Source organism: Gracilinanus agilis, chromosome 3, assembly GCF_016433145.1.
Source record: "Gracilinanus agilis isolate LMUSP501 chromosome 3, AgileGrace, whole genome shotgun sequence".
NCBI lineage: Eukaryota > Metazoa > Chordata > Mammalia > Didelphimorphia > Didelphidae > Gracilinanus > Gracilinanus agilis.
Window position 1 is genome coordinate 360,911,127 of NC_058132.1, and position 25,702 is coordinate 360,936,828.

Sequence of the window (25,702 nt, forward strand, 5' to 3'; positions counted from 1 at the left end):
TTTAAGAAAGAAAAGATATATAGGATGATGATTTGAGAGATTGGGTAGGATGATTTGGATATGTTCGAAGGTGTCAAGAAGAAATCTAGTTGAGAGAAATGATGAAAATGATAGATGGGGAATGACTAGGGATGCAGTATGCTGGAAAAGATGGGTAAGATCAAGTGCATGTTAAGAGGAGTTGGCTTTGGTAAGGGAAAGGGTCACTTCATTAATAAAAACTGAGAGATAGGAGTTTTGGGGAAAAAAAGCAGAAGAGAGAGAACTCATGCATAGTCTCAATTTTCTCAGTAAAGAGAAAAGTATTTTAAAGTAAGTTGAGGTCCTAACTAAAGAGAATGGAAGGTGTGATAAGTGAAGGTGAGGAAGGAAGAGATGATTTCATCTTTCACATTACCACTGAGCTTTCTTTTGGGCTTTGCCAAATTTTCTCTTCCAGTTTACATCAGCAATTCTTAAACAATTGATAGTCTTAGAGAGTTGCCTGGGGCCCTGAGGCTGCAGGACTTACCTAGGATCACATAACTACTGTTAGCAGCATATTTTAAATCTGGATCTTCCTGATTTCAAGTCTGTCTATGGACTGCCTCTCACTATCCATCAGTTAATCCACAATAATTAATTAAGCATGTACTGTTGGGCCTTCCTAAAATTCACTTTCCCTGTTTTACTAATACATTTTCAATAATCACTAACTGCCTTCAGGATAAAATCAGGATCTCTCAAAGGCTCCCTTGCAGGGTCCTTCACACTCCTGTCCTATATTATTTTTCACAATTTCACAACATACCCTTTGCTCCATCAGGCCATTCCATTTAGGCTACCCTAAATTCTATCGTTTCCAGCATCTGTTATCCTTATCAGAAATGCCCTCTCTCCTCTCTCCGAATTAAATTTTAACCCTCAAAGCCTAGTTCAAGTCTCACCTCCTCTATAAAATCTTCCGATTACACATTGAACTTTTTCTCATCTTAATTTCTTCTGTAATTGTCTTTAACATTTATTTTGGTAACCATTGACTGTCATAATTTCTGACATACATATGTATATATGTATAATCTTTATATATCTTGTTACACCCAAAATATTATAAATTTATAAATTCCTAGTGATCAAGGATCACATATCCAAACCAGAATTCATTATCCAACTCTCATTTTCCCAGTCCCTCAGGTTCAAAACCTAGGAGTCATTCTGGATTCCTCACTCTCTCACGCTTGCTCCTCTTCTCTACCCCCCTTACCCCCATCCAAGCTGTTGCCAAAGCCTTTTGATTTCACCTTTTGAACATCTCTTGAACATGCCCACTTCTCTCCCCTAACACAGCCATCACTCTAGTGGTGATTGTCTTGATTACTGCAATTGCCTTCTGGTGGGACTGCCTGTCCCAAGTCTCTCCCCACTCCAATCCATTCCCTATTCAGCCACTAAAGTGATTTTTCTAAAGCAGTGATGGGCAAACTTTTTAAAGAGGGGACCAAAGGAAAGGAAATGCTCATCTGTCAGTCTGTTTCTGAGGCAACTCTTTCAAGTTTCATTGTATTATATCCTACTCGTTGTATTCATCAGATTAGGAATAATGGCCCCTGGCAGGATAGAACATTTCAGGGGGCCCACATCTGGCCCAGGGCCAAAGTTTGCCCATCACTGTTCTAAAGTATAGGTCTGAACAGTTTCCCCCTCCCCACCCTACTGCCCAACAATAAATTTCTATGGCTTCAAATTGCCTCTGGAAACAAATACAAAAATACCTTGTTTGACATGCAAAACCATTCATAATCTAGCCTCCTCTTACCTTTGCAGCCTTCTAATACCTTATTCTCTAACATGTATTCTTCACTCCTAGTTTCACTGGCCTCCTGAGTGTTCCTCTCACAGATACTCCATCTATCAGCCCCAGGCATTTTGTTTTCACTGTCCTCTATGCCTGGAATGTTCTCACTCCACTCCACCTACTGACCTTCCTGGCTTCTTTTAAGGCCTATCCAAAAGTCCCACCTTCAACAGGAAACCTTTCCAAAAACCTCTTATTTCCCATTTTCTTCCTTCTGTTAATTATTTCATATTTAGCTTATTTTGTATATATTGTACATTGTTCTCCTTTCTCCCCATTAAATTATAAACTCCTTAAGAGCAAAAGGTGCCTTTTATTCCTTTTTGTAACCTCAGTTTTTAGCATAGCACCTAGCACTTAGTAGGAATTAAATTAAAAAATTTTTGTAATTAATTGACCGTATCTGGTACTCATTTTGTTGTTCTGCACATTGCCAGCCACAGAGCAGTACTTGATTTTCTGTTTGTTTTGAAAAGAATATGCTAAAAACTTTTTTTTTAAACCACAGAATAAGTAGTAATTTGGTTTCTTTAAAGGTTGTGTTTGGTGTCAGGATGTGCTAATAAGTATATGGTCTCAGAGTACCTAGAAAACCAAACAGACTTAATACTGAATGTCCTTGTGGAAGCTACAGGGGATTAGAATTAGGAAGGAATGAAAGAAAATAGAGGCAGTGACAGCCTGCTTACATTTATATAGTTTAAGCCACTTATTGTTTGTCCATATGGGACCTGGCATTTCTAAAGACCAACTCCGACTTTTTGTTGTGCCTTGGTACTTTGTTACATACATGATTTTTAATGTATTTCGCCAACTAATGCTGATTGTACTACCTCTATTCTATAATTTCTTATATCTTGCTTAGTTCTTTTTCTTGTTTTCCCCAAACTCCTTCTCTGCCCTACTCAGACTATCCATCTAATGCCTCTTGCTCTCATGATTAACAACCTATTTTCTTGATAACTAGCTTAATAAAAGGGAAATTTGGACATCAGACTTTTCAAAGATCAATTAAAATTTCTAGCTGAAAAGATAAATGATAGTTTTGTATTGATTTTTTTGTTTTCCTTTTTAAAAAACATTTTTTGCTATGGGAATATGATTTCCTCAAATGCTGTTTAGTTAGTTTGGGATAAAATTTCTTCTCATCAGCCATGAAACTTGAGGGTAGTTTTTTTTGTTTCTTGTTTTTAATTTTCATGAACCAAGTGTATTTAAAGACATGAGCTTCCATCCATTTTCTTCCCTTGATAGATTACAACCAGTATTTAATTTGAATCATTCAGAACAGATCTGAATATACATTTTAACTTGTACTATTAAACATTTATCTTCATGGTAATATACTGTTAAATCATGCAAAACCTAATATAGCAAGAAAGCAATGAATCAGACTCACTGAATTAAAGAAAAATACAGCCCTTAAAGAAGCATACAACATTTTTAAAGATTCTTCCAGCCCAAACTTTAGCTTACTTAAAAATGGTTACCTCTTCTGAGAAAAATCCTCTTAATCCAAGTAGCATATTATTGTTCCTCATTCTAGCTTTCTAGTTGCTCCTGAGAAATGAAGAGGGAAATTCCGTTACCCAGTCGTAATGTCTCACCTATCTGGAGTTTGGCTATCTCCCCTATCTAGAACAAAGTTAAGAAAGATTTAGGTAATCTCAGATACTTTCCAGCTGCATGACCCTGGCCAAGTCACTTAACCTTCATTGCCTATCCCTTACCACTCTTCTGCCTTAGAACCAATACAGAGTATTAATTCTAAGAATGTAAGGTTTTTGTTTTTGTTTTTAAGAAAGAATTTTAGGAAGGAGGCTAAAAAGACCTTTGAATCACTGAAATGGGTGTCATAAAATCCTCTAAATAAGGCCACGTACCTTTACTCAAGGCCTTTATTCAAAGCATATTGACTCTTATTATTGACATAATTGTAATGATGGGGACTGGAATCCCTGTGTCAGTTATCAAATGACATCAGACTAGGCCCCAGTCCAGATGTCTTGCCTATATCCAAGGCCAAGAGAACTTATGGGGGCTGGAACTCTCAAGGACAAAATGATATCAGCCTGAGCTGTGGTCCAAGCCAGGGGTACTTAATTGGTCTTCTGGCTCCCTCCAATGAATAGCCATGAGGGGAAATTCCATGAGCTCCTGCCTATGTAGAGCTACCTATGGGTGTCTGTCCATCTTCTCTAGCCTAGCCTAGGGGAGGGGCCAGAGAGACCTTGACTTTTTCTCTTTAAAAATCATGTCCCCCACTCCTCAGGGGAAGGTGGCTCCATTCCTGAGAAGCAAGCAGCAGCTCCACCACTACTAGCTGGATCTTCAGAATAATGCCAATAAAAGCTTTGCCTGAGATGAACAGAACTTGAGTGACAAATTCTTTTGGAGTGTGACTGAACCCCAAACATAACACCAACAAACTTAATTACATGGTTTCCAAGGCCATAAAAATTGCAAGAAGCAAAACTGGAAGGAGGGTTGCTTCAGACAGGTATAATTTGGGTAGCAAAGGATGAGACAGAAAATTGTAGAGGAAAAGCGGCAGACATAAGAACTCAAGTTAGTGGTCTAGGGCCATTTTCTATGAGGGTGAACCTCCAAAAATTTCTTAATAAATCATGAGGGCACCACTATATTGCATACAGTACAAAACTTAATGTTCATGAGGATGATTCTGAGTTATGAAGAAGAAACTAAAGTGTTTTTAATAAACTTTTTAAGAAGACAAGAAGGTTCTTCCTTTCCTTGGTGATTATTAGTTCCTTTCTTCTGGAAATTATTTTGAAAACGTTTTGTACTTTTTCTTTGTGTATGTAAGCTTTCTTATCTGTATATATAAGGATATATTTTATAGACTATAAGCTCCTTGAGGACAGGGTCATATTTGTTTTTTATTTTGTATCCCAACCCCTGGCATTTATTATTAGGTGCTTATTAAGTTCTTTTGAATTGAATGAATGTGTGATTTATTTTCATCAAAAAGAATTAAAATAGGGGGCAGCTGGGTAGCTCAGTGGATTGAGAGCCAGGCCCAGAGACGGGAGGTCCTAGGTGTGTGATCCTGGCCAAATCACTTGACCCCTATTGCCTATTAAAAAAAAAAAGAATTAAAATTAAAGAGGATTAACTGTTAGCCAATAGAACTCTGCCATCCAGAATGATGCTGTGGTCCAATAACTCAAGGTGGTCATGGTCTGATTTAGGCCTAGGTATTCCTGCAGCAGCTCTTGCCTAGAAAAGGCTGTTTCCAACAAGTAGCACCTATCCCTGTGAATGCTGATTTATAGGAGGGCTTTGTCATCATGATAGACCATTTTGATTAAACCAAAGCAATTTTTTGTTTCTCTTCTACTCAGAGCCCTACATAAAATTACATGTACTAAATAGAGAACAAATGAGTTGGGTAAGTATAATTTTCTAAGGGAATATTTTAACCAGTGCAATGTATAGGCTTTGAAAATTATGTATACTCTTTCAAATTTATGGTTTATTTGGTTAATGCATCAAGTTACTAGGCATTAGGAATTTCTGTTGGGGAAAATGGTAGTCAAGTAAATGGGGCAAACAGGAAGTAATTGAAGTGTCCTGAGTTAATGCTGCCTTATAAACCCTGGCTTTTTTCTTTCCTCCCCTTCCTCATTAAATAATTAGATAGATTCTTCTGGTGTACAAGTTATTTTTTAGGAATGAATTAGGAAATTTGAGCGGCTACATTAAAGGCTTTCAGCTCACTAGGGCATCTTACTGATTAGTAAATTACTACATAAATGAACTAAATGATACCCTTGTGTTCTGAAAAGGTTAATGCAACTTGCTAAAGTGTCCAGCTTAGAGCATGGAACAGCTTATGAACTGGGATAACTAAGTGCAATTCTTACTAAGTGACATTATGTATGTAGCTGTCCATTAGGCACTCACCAGAGCCTGTATTTTCTTTATACAGCATGTCCCAAAAGTCTTAGTGCAGTTTTAAGCCTCTTGAGAGGAAATTAATCCCTGAACTTCCAATGACCTGAAGCACCAATAAAAGCCTGAGCTGCAAGCCTGCATATAGAAAGAATACCGATCTACAGTGAGAAACCTGCCTCTGTGATTTGGCAGTGACCTTGCACAAATCACTTTTCACTTTGTGCCCAAGTTTTCATTTAATGGGGGGGGTGGGTGGCAAACTAGATAACATCTAAAGTCTCTTTAAATTCCAAACATAAGAATGTATATAATTTTTCATTTTGAGGTTCAAAGATTGAAAGGATCTCAGAGGGAATCTACTCACTCCCTACTTTTATGGATAAGGAAATAGAGAAAGGAATTGGCCTGTCCATTGTCACACAGATAATACACAACAAATCCAGATTTGAATCCAGGGTGTCTAAGTCCAAATCGACCTCCCTTTCCATCATACCATGCTCCCTACCCAAAGTCTATGTTCAAACTCCTACTTAAGACTAGGTAGAGGGGGGCAGCTGGGTAGCTCAGTGGAGTGAGAGTCAGGTCTAGAGACGGGAGGTCCTAGGTTCAAACCGGGCCTCAGCCACTTCCCAGCTGTGTGACCCTGGGCAAGTCACTTGACCCCCATTTTCCACCCTTACCAATCTTCCACCTATGAGACAATACACCGAAGTACAAGGGTTTTTTAAAAAAAAAAAAGACTAGGTAGACCAACCTAGGGGCAGCTAGGTGGTGCAATGGACAGAGCAGTGGGCTTGGAGTCAGAAAGGTCTGAGTTCAAATCCAGCCTTACAGACACTTACCCTGGGCAAGGCACATAACTCTTATTTTCATCAGTTCCTCATCTGTAAAACAGGGTTATACTGGAAAAGGAAATGACAAATCATTCCATTAACTTTGCCAAGAAAATGTAGAGTTTAAGAAAAAGAAAAAGAAAAAAAAGAAAATATAGAGTTGGACATAACTACTCTACAGAACCTAGATAGCAGAAGCTGAGATTCAGAATAATCCACTGACTCCATGGTCGGTAGGAAAGTTCAGAACTCTTTCCACTGAAACACAGTGCCTTCCTTTAAAGAAATGAACTTATATTCAAATTCTGGCTCTGCCACTGACTACCTTTGTGATCTTAGGCAAGTCACCTAAACTACTTGGGCCTTATTTATTTTCACCATTCTTAAAAGGAAGAAATTGGACTAGAATAGACTCCAAGGTCATTTCCAGCTTTTTAAGGCTATGAGCCTATGATTTCTGTACTCTTGCCACTTTACATATAGTTTTGAATAATTTTGCTTTTGATAGGGGTGAGATGATAGAATAGTTTCTGTTCCCACTATAATTTCAGTAGTACTGTGCCTGATTTAAATTGTGTACTGCTGCTAAAATGCTTCAAGATTTCACCATATCTTTTTATAAGCTCTCAGTCTTGTAATATCTTTCTTTTCTTAGGATATGAACGAGTCTGCCAAACAAGAAGATATTTTGGAATCTACAACAGATGCTGCAGAATGGAATCTAGAAGTGGAACGTGTACTACCACAACTGAAAGTCACGATTCGAACTGATAATAAGGTATGATGAAACAGACAGAGGCATGATGGTGAAGATAGCTGCTCCTGTCAGTACTACTATGATAGTGTCCCCCTCCCATTCTGGAAGAATGAACCAGCCTCATGCCTAGGTGAAAAAGCCAAATATTCTCATTTTCATTCATTTCTCTCTGTCTCTCTCTCTGTGTCTCTCTCTCTCTGTGTCTCTCTCTCTGTCTTTCTATCTCTCTCCCCTCCTCCCTCCCTCCCTCCCCTTCTCTCTCTTTCCCTTTTGATCCATTGTATACCCATAGCAGAATGGCACAAGGGACTTTGTTCTGAAATTCCAAAATAGTTGAAAAAAATCTTTTAAGCTGACATTTGAGTGCTGTCCCAGAATGAGCCTAGAAATCTCTTTCAATTTAGAATTGAAAAAACTAGCTTGACAAGAGGTTTCCTGGACTATAATTATTTTAGTCCTCTTTTCCTAGAAACCAACTTGATTTAGGAAAGAAGAAACATTGTTTCAAAAACCATGTAACTATTATTTAAGATGGCTCATATTTGCTTATTCCAGGGGTGTTATCCTATCTCCTATATGTTAATATTTGTCAATGTGAATTTCTTTTTCTCTTACTAGATCATTCTGGAATTTATTGAAATTTCATTTAGAATTTATTCCTCTTTTAGGAATAAATCCTTGTCCTAGGCTTTGTTCTATCAGAAGAAATTAATTAAATTAAAAACCAGTTTGTTATGATCACAGGTAGTGTGTTATAATAAAATGTTAGTAAACTAAATTAATCAGGTACAATTTAATATCATGAGGAAATGAATTAATTTTTAAAAATTTTATAAGTAAACTCTTGAACTTAAAAATCTTTCATTGTCTAAATATGAATATTTAAAATATATTACCTACATGTGTATTAAAGGCTTATTTACATCTGTGTTTCCACTAAACATTCTATATAATACAACTAATAATAAAGAGTATAAATCACAAATGGATCTAGTATTTAAGAAAATTAAGTCCAGAAAAAAAATTAAGTATAGGTTCAATTTTGTAGTAACAGATTTTACCACAAAAAAGTTTCTGCATAACAAAAGGATTTCTGGGCCCCTATTAATACCCACTTCTCCTTATAATCCAATAAGACAGAATCACAGTATGTTAAAAAGAATTTGTATAATAAGATTTGACCTGTACGTGATCTTGTAGCAGCTTATCCCCATTATAGGCATAGAACCTAGCAGGAAATAAGTAACCTCATAAGGCTAGCTCTTATAAGCTCAGTTTTTAAAGGGGATTAGCCAAAAACTTTCCAGGTTAAAAAAAAAAAGAGAGAGACATGAAGTAGATATGCTACTTTCAGGATCAACAAATTTAGCCAGTGTCAGAGACTTTTATGGTGATCAAGTTGAGGAACAGTAGACTTGGACTGAAGACTTGCCAGAAGATGCCTAATGGACTGTCCTTTACCTGTATGATTCCTCCATCCTTTTCAGGCACCATGTGAACTTTTTGACCCAAGTTTTTGTAATATTTTAAAAACTATATGTGTCCTTTTTGGTTAAATGGTGGAAAAAAGATGATTGCCTTCAAGGAGCATCTGGCAGTAGTTGGTTATAAAATGATGAAACCATGGGAAGTGGGTGCTAAATGAGTCAGAGTCACAAAGCTGGGGAAAAAAGTACTTGATGTAGTTTCATTTGGGGGAAGGTTTTGGAGAGCTTTGAGACTAAACACACTAAAATGACATGATGGCAAAATGTGGGATTTATAATTGGGACAAGGGCTCATGCATTTTTTCCTCATGTAACCCAGGGCTTAGTAATTTAACCTCCCTAGCCTTCTGTTTCTTCATTCATAAAGTAAAAACAGTTTAACTAGATTTTCTTTAAGGGCCCTTCCAACAACTTTAAATGCTATGTTTCTTCTATTAGCTCTTAGAATTAGGATAGGTATGTTGTTACACAGAGAGATGTTAAAAGCTATTAATCTACTCAGTAAAAAAATAATTACTACCTATTAATAAGACGTAACAGTTTAGTAGCTAAGAACTTTTAAAATGTGAGTTCTCTAAGTGATTAGTAGCTTTGTAAATAAAAAAAATTCTCAAAGTATTAAGGAAAGCAAATTACAAGTAATGAGACTTGACTAGCAAGTTTGGTGACAGTGGTACTTGAATTTGTAACTAGGGATTTATATTTCTGTTTATCATTGTTATGAAACTGGTTGTTAAGCAAACTGATAGAAGAAAAAGAAAAGCTAGTACTAAAAGAAAATGGAGCAGTATGTAGCTATAAAGTTGTTGAGGCATAAGGAAGTTTGGTGTGGCTGTCAAGCTATGAAGAGGAGGTGATAAAGGATTTTAAAAAGAAGCTTCAATACATTAAAATATCCGGAGGTCAAATTCCAAGAGCATACAGAATATACTTGTTGAGACTCAATTACAAAGTGTTCCTTAAAGAAATAAAGAACAACTTATCATAGTTCTTAATTCCACTTCATACTGAAGGTGCTTATGGATTGACAAAGTGACATTTAAGTTGTGTCAGACTCTTTATAACCCCATGGACATTTGTCAAATATTCTGGAATGGTTTGCAGTTACTTTCTCCAATTAAGTGACAACTTTCAAAACTAACCTACACTTTTAGTGTTCCACCAATTAAGCTATCAGTTAAATTGCAGAAATTGATAACAAAATTAAGTTGTAGAAACAAAAGGATCTAGAATATCAAGGCAGGGAATGAAGAGGAAGAAATAGCTCTTTCTGACCTTAAACTATATTACAAAGCAGCAGGCTTCAAATCTATATAGTGTTAGTTACAAAAGAGAGAGTTGGATCCATAGAACAGGACAAATTGGACAAGGAAAAATGAGAAATAATGGAACTGTCAAATAGTGTTTGATAAGCCTGAAAACATAAATTATTTAGGAAATAACTCCTTATTTGTAAGAACTTCTGGGAAAATTGAAAGGCAGAATATTGTAAAATTACAAACAAGCAAGACTCTAATGAAGAAATCCGAGAAGTCTCCACATTTCACATTTCCTTCCCTGTTCTCCACTCCCAATCACCTACCCCCAGCTGGACATAGGAGGTTTATGTGTATGGAACATTGTATACATTAAAAAATATTTTTAATATTTTGATTGATTTTGCTGCATGCTTTTTTCTCTTTTCCTACTTTTTCTTTCTTTTTTCCCTAAAAAATTATTTATTACATGTGAGAGAATAAGTGGAAAAATTAGGTGATATAAAAAGAGAAGATATCAATAATTTTATGGTACTTAGGAAATAAAAACTCTAAATATTCACATATAGCTTATGTTTTTTTTTAAATCTCATTCAGTAAGAAGTATTATGCAATCATTCCACCAGCATTTAAGTGTCCACTAGGTACTTGACTCTAGGGGTACAGATGCATTATGCAAAAAAAATATGTATTTGCTATTCCCAGAGAACTTGCATTTTATCAAGGGAGATAAAAATCTACATAAGCATATAGAGTATAAATAAAAAGAATATAAATTCAAGATAGGGAGGGAGAGAGGTGCAGTAGCCATTGTGGGAGAATCAGGAAAGGCTTTAGAAGTTGGTCCATGAACTGAATCTTGAAGAAAGAGAAAGATTCTGAGAAGACAGAGGTGCAGAAGAGTGTATTCAAGACATGAAGCACAAAGAGAGAAAGAAGAGAAGAGTGCAAAGGACACAGCCTAGGTTAATTAACACTTGTGATTAGAGGTCATAATATGGATGAAATGAGCCAGCAAAGGAGTAGTCAGATGGGTAGAAGAATTAGAAGAGAATAATGTCACAGAAACTCAGAAAGTGGATTATAACCAGGAGGAGAGTTTATCAACTAAATATGATAGAAGGTAAGAAAATAAAGGATTGTGAAAAGATGATCAGCAATTATATTGGTAATATTGGATAGAACTGTTTTAGTTGAGTGATAAGGTCACAATTACAAAGGGTTGAGTGAAGAGTGAGCAAGTAAGAGACAGGGAGTAGAAACAGTGAGTGGGTGTAGATGGTTTTTTCTAGGAATTTGGCTGGGGAAAAAAAGGAGAAATACAGAATAGAGTCAAGTGAAATTTTTTTGTTTTATTTATTTTGTTTTCTGTTTTTTGAAAGATGGGGAGACCTGATTGTGCTTAAAAGCAAAAGGGCTCAACAAGGTCACCAAAGGAAGAGAGCAGCTTTGGAAGTGGAGAGAACTGAGATTGAGGTGTGGGGTACTGATTGGGACTAGATGAGTATGGGACAGGATAATTCCACTGGGCTAGGTTTCTACCCACATTGGTATCAGACACAGAAAACCTGGGGCCTTAGTTCAAGGGACTGTGGAAGCACCCCTGGCCAAGTGCCATCTACTTAATATTCAATGGGACCCTTCAAAGACTGAATTTAGAAAGTGGAGGGAATAAGAGGTAGGGGAGATCTAAAGTGGAAAAAAGAAAATTTAACCTACACCAGTGATGGGCAACCTTTTGAGCTTGGTGTGTCAAAATTCACCCAAAAACTGAGCATAACTTGGGTGGTATGCCACTTCGAGAAAAAAACCATAATTTCACGATATTTATAGTTTAAATAACAAAAATGTATAATTGTAATATATAACTATTTAATAAAGCAGAATAGGTAAATTAACATAGGTAGAATTGTCATCTATAGAGCACAGAGTGTCTATACTACACTACAGCAAATATTTCATCCTTGGCATGCGGCCCCATACTTCTCTGTATGCAGCCACATGCGGCCTCGTGTCATCGAAAATGGCGATGTGTGTCAGTGCTGACACGTATGTCATTGGTTTGTCATCACTGACCTACACTAAAAGTTTGGAGACCAGAAGACTATTATGAAGAAGAAAAGGAGGAAGAGGAAAACAACAGTCTTATTTGGAGCTAAAAAGAAAAAAAAATGTGAAGTTCTGAAGAGAGGCAGGTGCTCTGGGTCATTTGAAGAGAATACAGATGCCTGTCATTTAAGGAATGATGCAATGATAAGATATGTCATGTGAGAAACCATCCTTTAAAGGTCAGAAGAGAAGAATAGTACTGGTTGGTGACTTTTGGATCAGGGGCAGCAAAGCTGATATTTGCCAATCTATTAACAAGAGAATGGTCTAATGTATTCCTAAGGCTTGGAACCCAAGACATAGCAAAGAATCTCTTAAGTCTTGTTAAAGGTGGGGTGGGGGTGGGGGGGAACTTGACTGCTATCTATTCATGGTGATTTATACCCTCAAGGAACCTAACTAATATTACCCAGTATTACAAAGTCACTTCTGGCCAACAGCTCCAGACCATTTGGACTCCATTCTGGCCATCATGCCTGTTTCACCCCTCCATAGGAACCTTGAACTCCAATACCTGGAACAACTCTGGGCTTATGGGTTCCCATTCACTTTTATCTTGTCTGGAACCAGGTCTCTTCTGTACTTGAAGACTAGTAGCTCCAAACCGTGTAACCTTATTCTTAGTGCCCTCTTCCCCACCCATTCTATAACTCCTCCTGCCTTTTTACCTCCCATTTATTTGTTATCTTTCCTCATTAGAATGTAAACTCTATTGCTTGCTTCTTAGTTGTATTCCCAGTACCCAGCACACTGCCTGAAATATAATAAGAATTTAACAAATACTAAAACTACTGAAGCACTTCATGCCACAATGTACAGACACCCAGAAGTTCAAATTAGAGGAACCTTTAATACTGGCCAGGGCACCCTCTTAAGTGAGAGAATGGGTAGGAACAGAATTTATAGGAATACAGATTGACAGATGCCAAAGGAAAGCATTGGTGGATTCAAACATTCATATATGTATATTTCCTTATAGGCGTTGGCAGAAGCAAGCAAGCGAGCAATATCTCACAGAAGCAGATGTTTGTGCTCTTAGTGTTACTGCAGGATGTGTTACATTTCATTGTTATCAGTGGAGGCATTTCCTAATGTCATAAAATTTAACCATAGGCTGAAATGAGTCTGAGCCTTTAAAGCTTCCTGGGGAGGCCTGGGATTATAGGTTTTTGTCTACTTCAGTACCAGGCTAGCTATCTGTCTTGGACAAAAATAACTGTAGATCCTAAGGGTCTCCAAGCCAAGATGACTACCTTGAATGGCAGCGGAGAGCCCAATTCCCATATACCTACTCCAGAAAAAATCTAAATATAATAAAAGACCAAATAGTCTTCAAGAAATTCAATAACACATTATAAGGGACAGCTAAGTGGCTCAATGTTTAGAGTACTGGGCCTCAAGATGGGAGGACCTGAGTTCAAATGTGACTTCAGACACTTCCTAGCTGTGTGACCCTGGGCAAGTCACTTAACCCCAATTGCCTAGCCCTTACTGTTCTTCTGCCTTAGAACCAATACTTGTATTAATTCTAAGACAGAAAGAAAGGGTTAAAAAAAATGACTTCTAGCAAATGATTTCTCCTCTCTAGAACTGTGCAAAAAATCAGCTAGAAGTCCTTGAGATGTTTACTATTCCTGGAAAGAGGGCCTCTAGCAAAGCCAGTGCCAGGCCATGCAGACTAACTAGTAACCTTCTGGAACAACCAGAGATGATATAAAGATGTGTAGCCTACAAGGTTCTCTATCTGTAGACTGTAAGAGTGGAAGACTTCCCTGAGAACGTCCCAGAGTGGTCAGAAATATAGAACATAGAAGCCTCTGGGAATAGTAGCCCCAGTATGTGCTTGGCAGCACTTAGAATAGGATACTCTAAGACTCTGCATTCAGTAATGAGGCAGCATAGAGGGCCCTGAAGTTCCATAAGGAATTAAACTCTGTGAGGTGGAGGTCAGCACAAGAACTTAAGGGACTTTTGTAGAGACCAACCAAGGCCAAAATCTTCAAAAGGGACACCTAGGGGTACAGTTTCCTCTTCACATAAAACTCCATTTGAAGAACCAAGACTGGAAAGATGAGAGATGTATAAACCAAAGAAAACACAGAGTAAATACCCTAACAACTTCAAGCAGAGACTTTTAGGAAGAAATGAATTTTACATAAGGATTACATGAATACAAAAGAGAAATTAAGTAAAAACTTTAAAGAGGAAATAAAAAATCTGTAGGAAAGAATTAGAAGGTGAATAAAATGGCTTAGGAGAAAATGTGGTAAATTTTACATACTTCCTAAAAATTAGATCAAACAAAATTTAATGCAGCCAAGAGACAGAAAATAATATTAGAATTAAGGGGAATTGAGAAAGACTTATGTGAAGGATGGATTTTTAAACCAGGACTTGAGGGAAGCAGGGAAGAGATAAGGGAGAGGAGCATTCAGCCAAGAAGGCATGAATGACAGCTAATGAAAATGTCTAGAATGGAGTGCCTTGTATAAGGAGATGAGAGTATTGAAGAATATGTAGAAATAGTTAAAATGTTAGAAGACTGGGAATGGGAGGGGGTTAGCGGAGTTCAGGCTGGGGGAAGTATTATAAAGAGCTTTGAATGGCAAGGGATTTTCTATATTTAATCCTAGTAGTAAAAGGGAGCCACTAGAGTTTATTGAGTAGGGAGATGACATGGTAAAACTTGTGCTTTTGAAAAATCATTTTAGCAGCTAGAGTGAATGATGGCCTGGAATGGAGAGAAACTTGAAGCAGGCTGACCAACTAGCAAACTATTGCAATAGTTTTTGCATAAACAAAATGAGGGCCCGTACCAGGGTGGTGGTAGTGTCAGAGGAGAGAAGGAAAGTTGGAGAAAAGTTTAAAATACACCTAACTGAATTATTATAAAATTCACATCTCTTTATTTTATCTGAAAGAATATTGGGTCAGACTTCTTTAAGTGATTTCCTAGCTACTACTATATCTATAGCTGCTGTCAGAGAAGGAAATATGCATGGCAAGGTCCTAAAGCTTTTACCAAGGAACCATTTCAAACAGTATTTCATAAACATTTTCATACCTAAATAAGAGAAACATTCATTCTGGTTCTTCAAACCTCAGTTCAGAAGCTGAGTTTTTAATAATTACACAGAAAATAGCACTTTCCATTCATCTTTAGTGTGAGTAAAGAGGAACATTAAATAGATTTTTCTCCCTTAACATTTAGTAGATCCGCGTATCTTAGTTTTTAGGAAGAATTAAAGAGTTTGAAAACGAGTCATATTTATAGTGTAACTTTGTTCTTATCATATTTATTTTAATAGCAAAATTCAAGATTTAGGCAATATTCAATATACTCACCTTGTTAAGTTCCAAAACATTTGTTTTTTACTATTTCTTGAAGTATATCATCACTTTTTAGTTTGAATTGTCATAGTGAAAATACAATGCCTGAAAATTATTAGATAATCACCAGGCTTTAGAAATTCCTATTTTTAGGCAATTTGGCCTATATCAGTTATTTCCAATTGATATCAAAAGCATTTTCTTTCTGAATATTTCAGATTGAGCAAATGGTAAATGCAGCCAGAGGACTACATTTTTATATTATACAGATTGGTTAGAAAAATACTATAATTAAGTCAGACATCTTCCATTAAACTTGATGTAGTAAAATAGAATTATACACTAGACTGTTTACAAGATCCTAATGAATACAAATTATCTGTATTTTTCTCATTCCAAATAAACAAATTTTATATGAAAACATATTTTTCAGGTTTCTTTTAGGAAATTATCTCCTCAAGCATTCACTTTCCTCTGAATTTGAACAGCTATACTCAGATACCACCTCATGTTCCATTGCTGTTCAACTTCTGGCTAAAACAAAAACTTATTTTGGCTAAAATGACAATCTTTTGCATTACGCTTAGCATGTAGAGCAATCAACAATTAAAACTGTCTTTAAACACTTGTGTGCAGGCATGAATATACATGCACACAGAAATAAATTAAATTCTCTTTAGGATCAATGTATCTCACTCTTCATTTAAATTCATTTTTGACTACCATGGAGATAGGGAAGACAAGTAATAAAGGGCAACCATTATATAAATCCATTATGGATTTCTTTTAAATGGCCTTGGACCAGTTCTAAATCAATCCCAGGTTTAATTGGCATCTCACCAAACCCTTTTACCTTTTTGGCCTTCTTGCAAAGAGTTTAATTTTGTTCCTTACTCTGCTTGCCAGCAACAAAGGTAAAGCCCCTTTTCATTTCCTGTCTGCATATTACAATATCTATGCATTGACAATATACAGCCTAATAATACTCTTTTTGGCAGCATACAGAATCTCCATTTTATGGGTTATCCATAGTTTTAATCATGGTCCAACAGCTCCTGTTCTTTGACACTTAAACCATTATCACCTTTTGCTACAACCAGTGCTTAAAGAATTAATAAACCTTATTTTAACCTAAGTTTAACATTCAGTTTTTAATCTGCAATTCCAAATTTTCTCCCTGCTTGCAGCCTTTTCCCTTCTTATTGAGGAGACAAGCAATGTAAAACCCATTAAACATTGGAAGTCATGCAAAACATTTTCTTATTAGAAATGTTGCCAAAAAAAAGGCAAGAAAAATGAATTCAAAAATAAGCTTCAATCTGCGCTACATCAGTTCTCTCTTGATGTAGAACATTTTTTATCCTTATTCCTTTGGAATTGTCATGGATCACTGTCTTTTCACAGTTGATTTTCTTTACAAATATTATTGGTACTTTGTACAATGTTCTCCTTGTTCTGCTCATTTCATTTTGCATCATTTCATATAAATCTTCCCAAGTTTTTCTGAAAACACTCATTTAGTGTTTCTGAAAACACCCATTCTTGCAGCACAATCATATACCACAGTTTGTTCAACCATTCCCCAATTGATGGATATCCCCTCAATTTCCAATTCTTTCCACCACAAAATGTTGTTATAAATATTTTTGTACATATATTCCCTTTTCCTTTTTCTTTGATCTCTTTAGGATACATACCTAATAATGGTATTTCTGAGTCAGAGTACTCATAATTTTATAGATCTTTGAGTATAGCTCCAAATTGTTCTCCAGAATGGTTAGAACATTTTGCAACTCCACCAATAGTACATTAGTTTCCACTTTTCCCCCTCCCTTCCATCTTTTATCATTTTCCTTCTCTGGCATGTTAGCCAGTCTGATAGGTGTAAGGCAGTATCTCAGAGTTGTTTTAACTTGCATTTCTCTAATAAGTAGTGCTTTAGAACAATTTTCCATATAACTATTTATGGCTTTGATTTCTTCTAAAAATTGCCTGTTACTATCCCTTGACCTTTTATCAAACAAGAAACGGCTCTTACTTTTATTAATTTGACTCAGTTCCTTGTATAGTTGAGAAATAATATGTTTATCAGAGAAACTTACTATAAACAATTTTCCCCCAGTTTCTTGCTTTTCTTCTAATTTTGACTATATTGATTTTGCTTATGTAAAAATTTTAATTCCATGTAATCAAAATTATTATCCAGTTTACCTCCTGTGATTCTCTCTTTCTCTTGTTTGGTTATAAGCTCTTATTCATCTACCTAAAGGATAATTTTTTCCATGCTCTTTTAATTTGATTATGTAATCCTTTATATCTAAATCATGTAATGTGTGTAACCCTTTTAACCTTATCTTGATATACATTGGGAGATGTTGGTCTATGTCTGGTTTTTACCAGACTGCTTTCCGGCTTTCCCAGCATTTTTTGTTGAATAGTGAGTTCTTATCAAACACTAGATAGTCATTTACTTCTGTATTTTGTGTAACTAAACTATTCACTGATCAGCTACTGTTTCTAGTACCAGATTGTTTTGATGATTACTACTTTATAATATAGTTTGAGAGCTAGTATTGCTAGGCTGCCTTTCTTCACTTTTTAAAAAGTTGATTTTATTGTTATTTTTGACATTTTGATATCTTCCAAATGGATTTGATTATTTTTTTTCTAATGCTGTAATATAATGTTTAGTGTTTTGACATGGCCCTAAAGTAGTAAATTAATTTAGGTTGATGTCATTTTTATTATATCAGCTTAACCTAATCACAAGCAATTAATATTTCTCCAGTTATTTTTTATGTCTTGTCTTATGTGAAAAGTATTTTGCAATCGTGTTCATACAGACACTGGGTTTTTCTTGGCAGATAGATTCCCAAATATTTTATACTGTGTGAAGTTATTTTAAATGGTCTTTTTCTTTCTATCTTTTGCTACTGAGTTTTGTTGGTAATATATAGAAATGCTAATGATTTCTCTATTTAGTATCATGCAATTTTGCCAAAGTTGTTGTTTCAACTAGTTCTTCAGTTGATTCTCTAGGTTTTCTAAGTATACACCATTATATGAGTTTATAGTTTTTCTCGTATTGAACCAGCCATGCATTACATGTTTTGTCATCCTCACTGATATTTTGTTTAAGATTTTTGTATCAATATTCATTAGGGCAATTGGTCTACAGCTTTCTTTCTCTGTTTTTGCTCTCTGGTTTATGTATCAAAACCATATTCATGAAGTAGCTAGCCTTTGTTGTTCTTCTGTCTTAAAACTGATACTGAGACAGAAAGGAAGGATTCTTTTTTAAAAATTGTCATGGGGGCGGCAGCTGGGTAGCTCAGTGGAGTGAGAGTCAGGCCTAGAGGCAGGAGGTCCTAGGTTCAAACCCGGCCTCAGCCACTTCCCAGCTGTGTGACCCTGGGCAAGTCACTTGACCCCCATTGCCCACCCTTACCACTCTTCCACCTATGAGACAATACACCGAAGTACAAGGGTTTAAAAAAAAAATTGTCATAGATGGAATAATCAGATAGGACTCTTTTACCTGTTTCAAATAATTTATGTAGTGTTGGAATTAATTATAAAATTTACTTGTAAATTCATCTGGTTTGGGGAATTTTTTTAGGGAGTCATTTATGCCTTGTGTAATTTCTTTTTCTAAGATAGGATTATTTAAATATTTAATTTCCTCATTTGTTAATCTGGGCAATTTATATTTTATAATATTCATTCATTTTTCTTGTCAGGTTTATTGGCATCAAATTGAGTAAAACAACTTATAATAATTGTTTTAATTTCATTTTTATTGGCTTTGTAGTCACCCTATTTTGGTATTGGTAATTTGGTTTTCTTCCTTTTTGAAAATCATATTAACCAGTGATTTATGCATTTTTTTTGTAAAACTAGCTCATAGTTTTATTTATAAATTCAATGGTATTTTAAAGTTTTCATTATTTATTAATTTCTTTCATTCTCATTTCTATTGTCTTTAATTAGAGATTTTCAACTTGATCCTTTTTCTAGTTGTATGCCCTATCTATTAATATGCTCTTTCTCTCTTTTATTAATTTAAGTGTTTAGAGATATAAATTTTTCCCTAAGTATTGCTTTGGTTGCATCCCATAAATTTTGGTATTTTGTCTCATTTTCATTATCTTTATTGAAATTGTTGATTCTATGATTTCTTCTTTGACCTACTCATTCTTTAGGATTAGATTCTTTCATTTCTATTTAATTTTTAATCGATGCTTATAAAGTCCTTTATTGTATTTTCCTTCTGAAATATCATAATTTAAGCCTTCTGCTCCTTTGTCATAACACTGCTAAATCTTCTGTGATTCTGACTGTGGCGCTACAATATTTGAATTGTTCCTTGCTGTTTACTCTATTTCCTCCTTTGCATAAGAACTCTGGAATTTGGCTGTTATATTTCTAGGAGTTTTCTTGGAATGTCTTTTAAGAGGTTTATTTGTGGATTCTTTCAAATTCTGTTTTGCATTCTGATTCTCAGATACCTGGGTAATTTTCTTTAATAATATCTTAAAATGAGGGCAGCTTACTAGCTCACTAGCTCAGTTGATTGAGAGCCAGGCCTAGAGACAGGAGTTCCTATGTTCAAATCTGACCTCATATACTTCCTAGCTGTGTGAACCCTGGTCAAGTCACATAACCCCTATTGCCTAGCCCTTATCACTCTTCTGCCTTGTATCCAATACATAATTTTGATTCTAAGACAGAAGGTAAGGGTTTAGGGTTGGGGGATATATATATATATATATATAAAACATAATATAAAATTAACATATACACATATATATCATTAACACATATAATTTCTTAAAATGTGATGTGTAGGCTTATGTTATCTCTTAGTCAGTTTTCCAGGTCATTTATTTTTCCATTGCGATGTTTCACCTTTTTTTTTTAATTCTTTTAGTTTTGCTTTATTGTTTCTTGATGTCTCATGGTATCATTAGCTTCCACTTAACTAATTCTTAGCTTTTTAGAAATTATTTTCTTCACTGAGGTTTTGTACCTTTTTTCCATTTGGCCAATTCTGTTTTTTGAAGAGTTATTTTCTTCAATATTTTTGTGCCCTCTTTACCAAACCTTTCATTCTTTTTTCATGTTTTTCTTGTATTGCTTCCACTTATTTTTCTAGTTTTTCCTCCAGTGCTCATTTTAAAACTTTTTTCTAGGTCTTCTTTTTGGGCTTGTGTCCAGTCTGCTTTTTTCCTTTGAAAAAGACTTTGCTTGTAGATGTTTTCACATTGTGATCTTCTGAATTTGTATCTTGAACTTTTCCATCTCCATGGTAGTTTTTTATGGTCGGATTCTCTTTTGCTGTTGTTGTTTGCTCTTTTTTCAAGCCTATTTCTTGACTTTGAATGTTTTGTAAGAGTTTGGCTTATTTTGGGGAGGAAAGCAATGAGTCACTATCCTAAGCTTTATAGTCTTTTTTTTCTCTCTTTTGTTTTCATAGCTAGTTATGGAAGTCTGTAAGTATTCAGTGCTTCCCTGGTGGTATAATCTGGGGAGAGATATGGTTCTTGCTTTCCTGGTCCTTACCCAAGTAGGCCCCCTTCCTCTCTTGCCACACAAGCTTAGTACTCTTCTCTGCCCTGGACCTGCAACCAGGAATGAGGGCCCCTTCTCCATCTCTGTCCTGGAATTGTGATCTAGAATTGGGTAATAAGTAATAAGAGTTGTCAACCAACACTTAATCCTATGCCCAATGCTAGCACAGGGGTCCCCTGTAACCTCTTTCTGACCACGTGTCCAATTCCCCTATCTCTGGGAAATGAGAGCTTTCGGTACTGATGCTGCTTCCAAGGACCATAGCTGTTGTTATTGCTCTACTCCCAGCTAACCCCTGCTCCAGTGCAATAGATCTCTCCTTCCAACCTCTTAAGTTGTCCTAAGCAGGAAAAATGGCTCACTTCAACCTTTTCTTAATTATGCTACTCCAGAACTTGATTTGATGTTATAACACATTATTATTAAAAAAAAAGTTGTTTGAAGGGGATTCTTGTGGGGTTCTATTAGAATATTCCCTCTACTCCATCATCTTGGTTCTGCCCACCTAACATTAGTTTAAAAGAAGTAAAATTAGGAAAATAAATCCATTGTCATCAAAATGTATATTACATATCAGACAAGCAAGATTTTTTTAAATCATTTTAATTTTAAAATTTATTATATTTATAATTTTAAAATTATTTTTAAAGTTATACTCTCTTGAATTTGCTGCATCATCTATCCCTTCCTTTAGCATGTGTAATTAAAATTTGACCATAGGTGATTCAATAATTAGTTTATTTTCTTTGTGAAATGGTCCCATAAATGAACCAGTGTCAGGTAAATGGCACCTTCCCTTCTTCCCTTAAAGATCACTTTGAATATGTTTCTGGGCTAAGATGGAAGGGTCAGATAAAGAGTATCTTATTGATTTTAGGAGTATTGCTCTAATAAACTAGAAATCCATCCAAACACCATGTTATCCTTATTCAGTGGTTAGGTTTATAATTCATTTCCATTGAAATGCAGTCCTAAGATACCTGCAAGCTATGGCATGGTTGCCACTGAGGAGTGCTTTATTAAAATAAGTCATCTGTTTCTTTTGAAATCAGTATATTTTATTTAGACATATTCTGCAAAACTTCAAGATACCCTCCACAATTGAATCTCTTCCCACTACATGGTCTTCTAAAACAATTACATAAAACATGAGTGGCTACAACTACCAGTTCATGAAATTTTTAACTCTTTAGTATTTTTCTGTATGTTAACAGAGTGAACAAATATGTACTTCTAAAATATCAGCGTTGTCCAATTTTTAAAAAATGTTTTACTGCCATTTAAAGTTTTTTTTTAAATTTACACAGACAGTTGTAGAAATTGTTTGGATTCTGCTTTGTTCAATAATTATCACTTCATTCAAATCTTATTATATTTATCTGAAATTTGTATGTTTATTATTCTCCCTAGTTGCATTAATATTTTTCATATGTTCAGTCACATCCGCAATTTGATAGGTATGCTGATACTTTACCCAATCTCCTAGAATAATCTTCCTAATCCATAGTTCTAACCATATCTTTCCTTTGTTTAGAAAACTTTCAGTAAGTTCCCATTGACAAAAGGATAAAATACAAATGCTGTAGGCTTAACACCACAGTCTGGCTTTCCCCTGTCTTTCTAGTCTTATTTCTCTCTCTTTCACGAACTCTCCATTGAAGCCAGATTTGACCACTAGCTATTTCTTGAATTTGATATTCCATCTTCTCCTTCTTTGCATTCATATAAGCTATTCCTTAAGACTGAAATGTACCCACTTTTCATCTCTGTTTCTCAGAAAATTCATCTTCCTTCAAGACTTCAGAGCTACCTTTTCCCTGATTCCTCAAATGATCATGTCCTTTCTCTCCTTGGTTTTTCTTATTACTTATTTTTTGTACATATTTTTTTCACTCAACAAAATGTAAACTTCTTGAGGGCAGTGATGGTTTTTGCATTTTTGTCTCTCCAGTACCTAACACCTAGACCTAAAATAAGAATGAGTAAACTGGACTGGGCTTTCTGAGGGTCTTCAAAAGCACAAATGACATTAGCCCTGCCTTGATTTTTATTCATTGCAATTTTTTTAAGCTTTTGCAAAGGAAACTACTTCAGAAATCAATATCAAAATATGTATGTATATATACATATATATGTGAGGCATAATCTCTCTCTGTCATTGTCTCTGTCTCTGTCTCTGTCTCTCTCTCTCTCACACACACACATATACACATCACATAGCATCACATCACATCAGTCCTTGGAGTGGGGTAGGGGGATTAAGTTTACAAGCTTAACTCAGTTCCTATATATCACAGTGCCACTAAGTACCAAGCTCAAACCATGAAGGATCTGAGTATCAGACACTGACTTCTTAGGGTTCTCTTGCTGGTTTTCCTAGCTGAAACATCATAGGTCTGAGGTCACTATGACTTAATGATTTTGGCCTCAGTGAAGATTCTTCTTCCCATGCCTGAAATTGAGAAACAGAACAAAACTCTAAGCCTGTTTCTTAGGGCCACATAGTACAAGGGAGAATAAGAAAAGATAATCCTTTCCCTCTCATCAGTCCATTTCATGACAACTACCCCACTATGGGTGACTTTCACCCTCTCTGGATGCAATCAGGAAAGAAAGCAAGATCATCCCAGTCTGGTAGTTTTAAAGACATGGCTTGTTCAGGCTATGCAACTTTTCATAGGAAACTATTTCCACTCATATGGTAAGAGAACAGAATGACTTTTCCCAGACATGGGGTGCGTCCATGCTAGGTGATCTGAGGATGCCCAAAGTAAAGCTGCAGTTACTCTCTTCCCCATTTTGGAAATAGTTGCCATCCCTGGCAGATAGGCAGGGGTGCATTTTGAACACAATCCTTATCCCCAGTTTTGAAAAGTTGTCTAGGGAAGCATAAGCCGTGTTATATAGTTAAGTCTCAAAACATCCAGTGTTATATGATCATATGCAATACCACATGTACAGATAAAAAATCACCAGTATACTGAATATATAGTTTTGAAGATTCAGTAAACCAGAAGTATTTCACAAGGTTTATCAAATCTTCATTTTAAGCCATAGCCTTATAGGGCCTTTCTCTACCTATAAGCAAAGAAAGATAAAGAAAACTGGTTTCTCTTTTCATTTGGAAAGCCAGTCGACATGGAGCTTTCCAGACTATACACAGCCTTCCCTATAGGAATTTGGAACCTGAGGTCAACCAGGTCAATTTTTTTAGATGAGAGAAGTATCTTCAGAGGAAACGTTTCCATGATTCTTCCCTCAGTGCATGAACCTGTCTAGATAGGTCTGGACAAAAGGATTCTGTTTCTACACATGGCTTACCAAAATAATCTTGGACCCTCTGGTGATCCCTTGCAGTTCAGTCAAACAGGTTCACACAGATTTCATCTGGGTTCTTATTTAAGAAGGCACCTGAAATTCCCCCACTTCAAGTTGATCACTTGAAAGGTAAATAAAACTGCATTCTTTTAACAGTTCAGAAAGTTAAACAAGCTCAGTTTGAGAAGTAGAATAAAATGTCAGGTATTCATGGATTTAGGTACAGGCATTCTCACCCTAAGAAGTGGTAGGGCCATTAGCTCTCACAAAAGGTAAACAGTATAGATCTGCTTGAATACAAAAAGAACAATTTGAACATTCCTACTAGATGGTTATCATTCTAGTGCTTTTATATTTCTCACATTAAATAAATAATTTAATGCAGGGTTCAATAATACCAAAAATATCCGAATTTAAATAGTCAAGCAATCAACAAATGAAAAGTTTGCAAAATTAAATCAATGGAATTGATTTGTGACAGAACACATACCAGGGTGGGAAAAAGCTGTATAATTACAGCCTTAAAATTTTCCCCCAGGGGGCAGCTGGGTAGCTCAGTGGATTGAGAGTCAGGCCTAGAGACAGGAGGTCCTAGGTTCAAATCCGGCCTAGACACTTCCCAGCTGTGTAACCCTGGGCAAGTCACTTGACCCCCATTGCCCACCCTTACCACTCTTCTACCTAGGAGTCAATACACAGAAGTTAAGGGTTTAAAAATGTAAAAAATTCCCCCATATTTTCTTAGGGTCTTGGAATTTAGGGTATCTAAAATCAAAAGTCCTGAGGAGAGTCTCTTTTTCAGGGGTCCATTTTCCCAGCAAATGTAAATGGCCCGATTTTACCCCCAACAGGGTCTCATCTGTACCATTGATTACTGTGCCCTTAACTACTTGAAGGCCATATGTGTTATATATTTCACCCAACCCACTGACATAACAGACAAATGTTAGAGGGGTTGCAGAAAAATTTGGGGACACTAATGTACTGTTGGTGGAGTGGTGATATAGTCCAACCATTCCAGAGAATAATTTAGAACTATGCTTAAAGGATTATCAAACTCAGCATCCTCACCTCTCCCCACTGCCTGCATTACCTCATACTCTGGTGATGGGAAGGATATTAGTTCACAGCTTAACTTAGTTCCTACATAATATAATCTCAATTTCCAAATCCAAAGTCTTCCTTGGATTCATGTCCCTGAGACTCTGGCCAATGTCTAGGCTTGGAAGCCTGGGTCCATGGTCTCCATGATATGATAGTTCCAGGTCCAATGGGGATTCTACCTTCTG

General features: G+C 36.0%; 1 protein-coding gene across 2 annotated transcripts in view; it reads left to right on the forward strand.

The window, feature by feature from the left end:
- Nucleotides 1–25,702, forward strand: part of IFT57 (intraflagellar transport 57) — a 79,217-nt gene that overhangs the window by 22,159 nt on the left and 31,356 nt on the right. For both annotated transcript variants that reach the window (XM_044670105.1, XM_044670107.1), the window contains exon 6: nucleotides 7,241–7,363. In XM_044670105.1, the coding sequence (XP_044526040.1) occupies nucleotides 7,241–7,363 (123 nt within the window). The remainder of the gene's footprint in view (nucleotides 1–7,240; nucleotides 7,364–25,702) is intronic.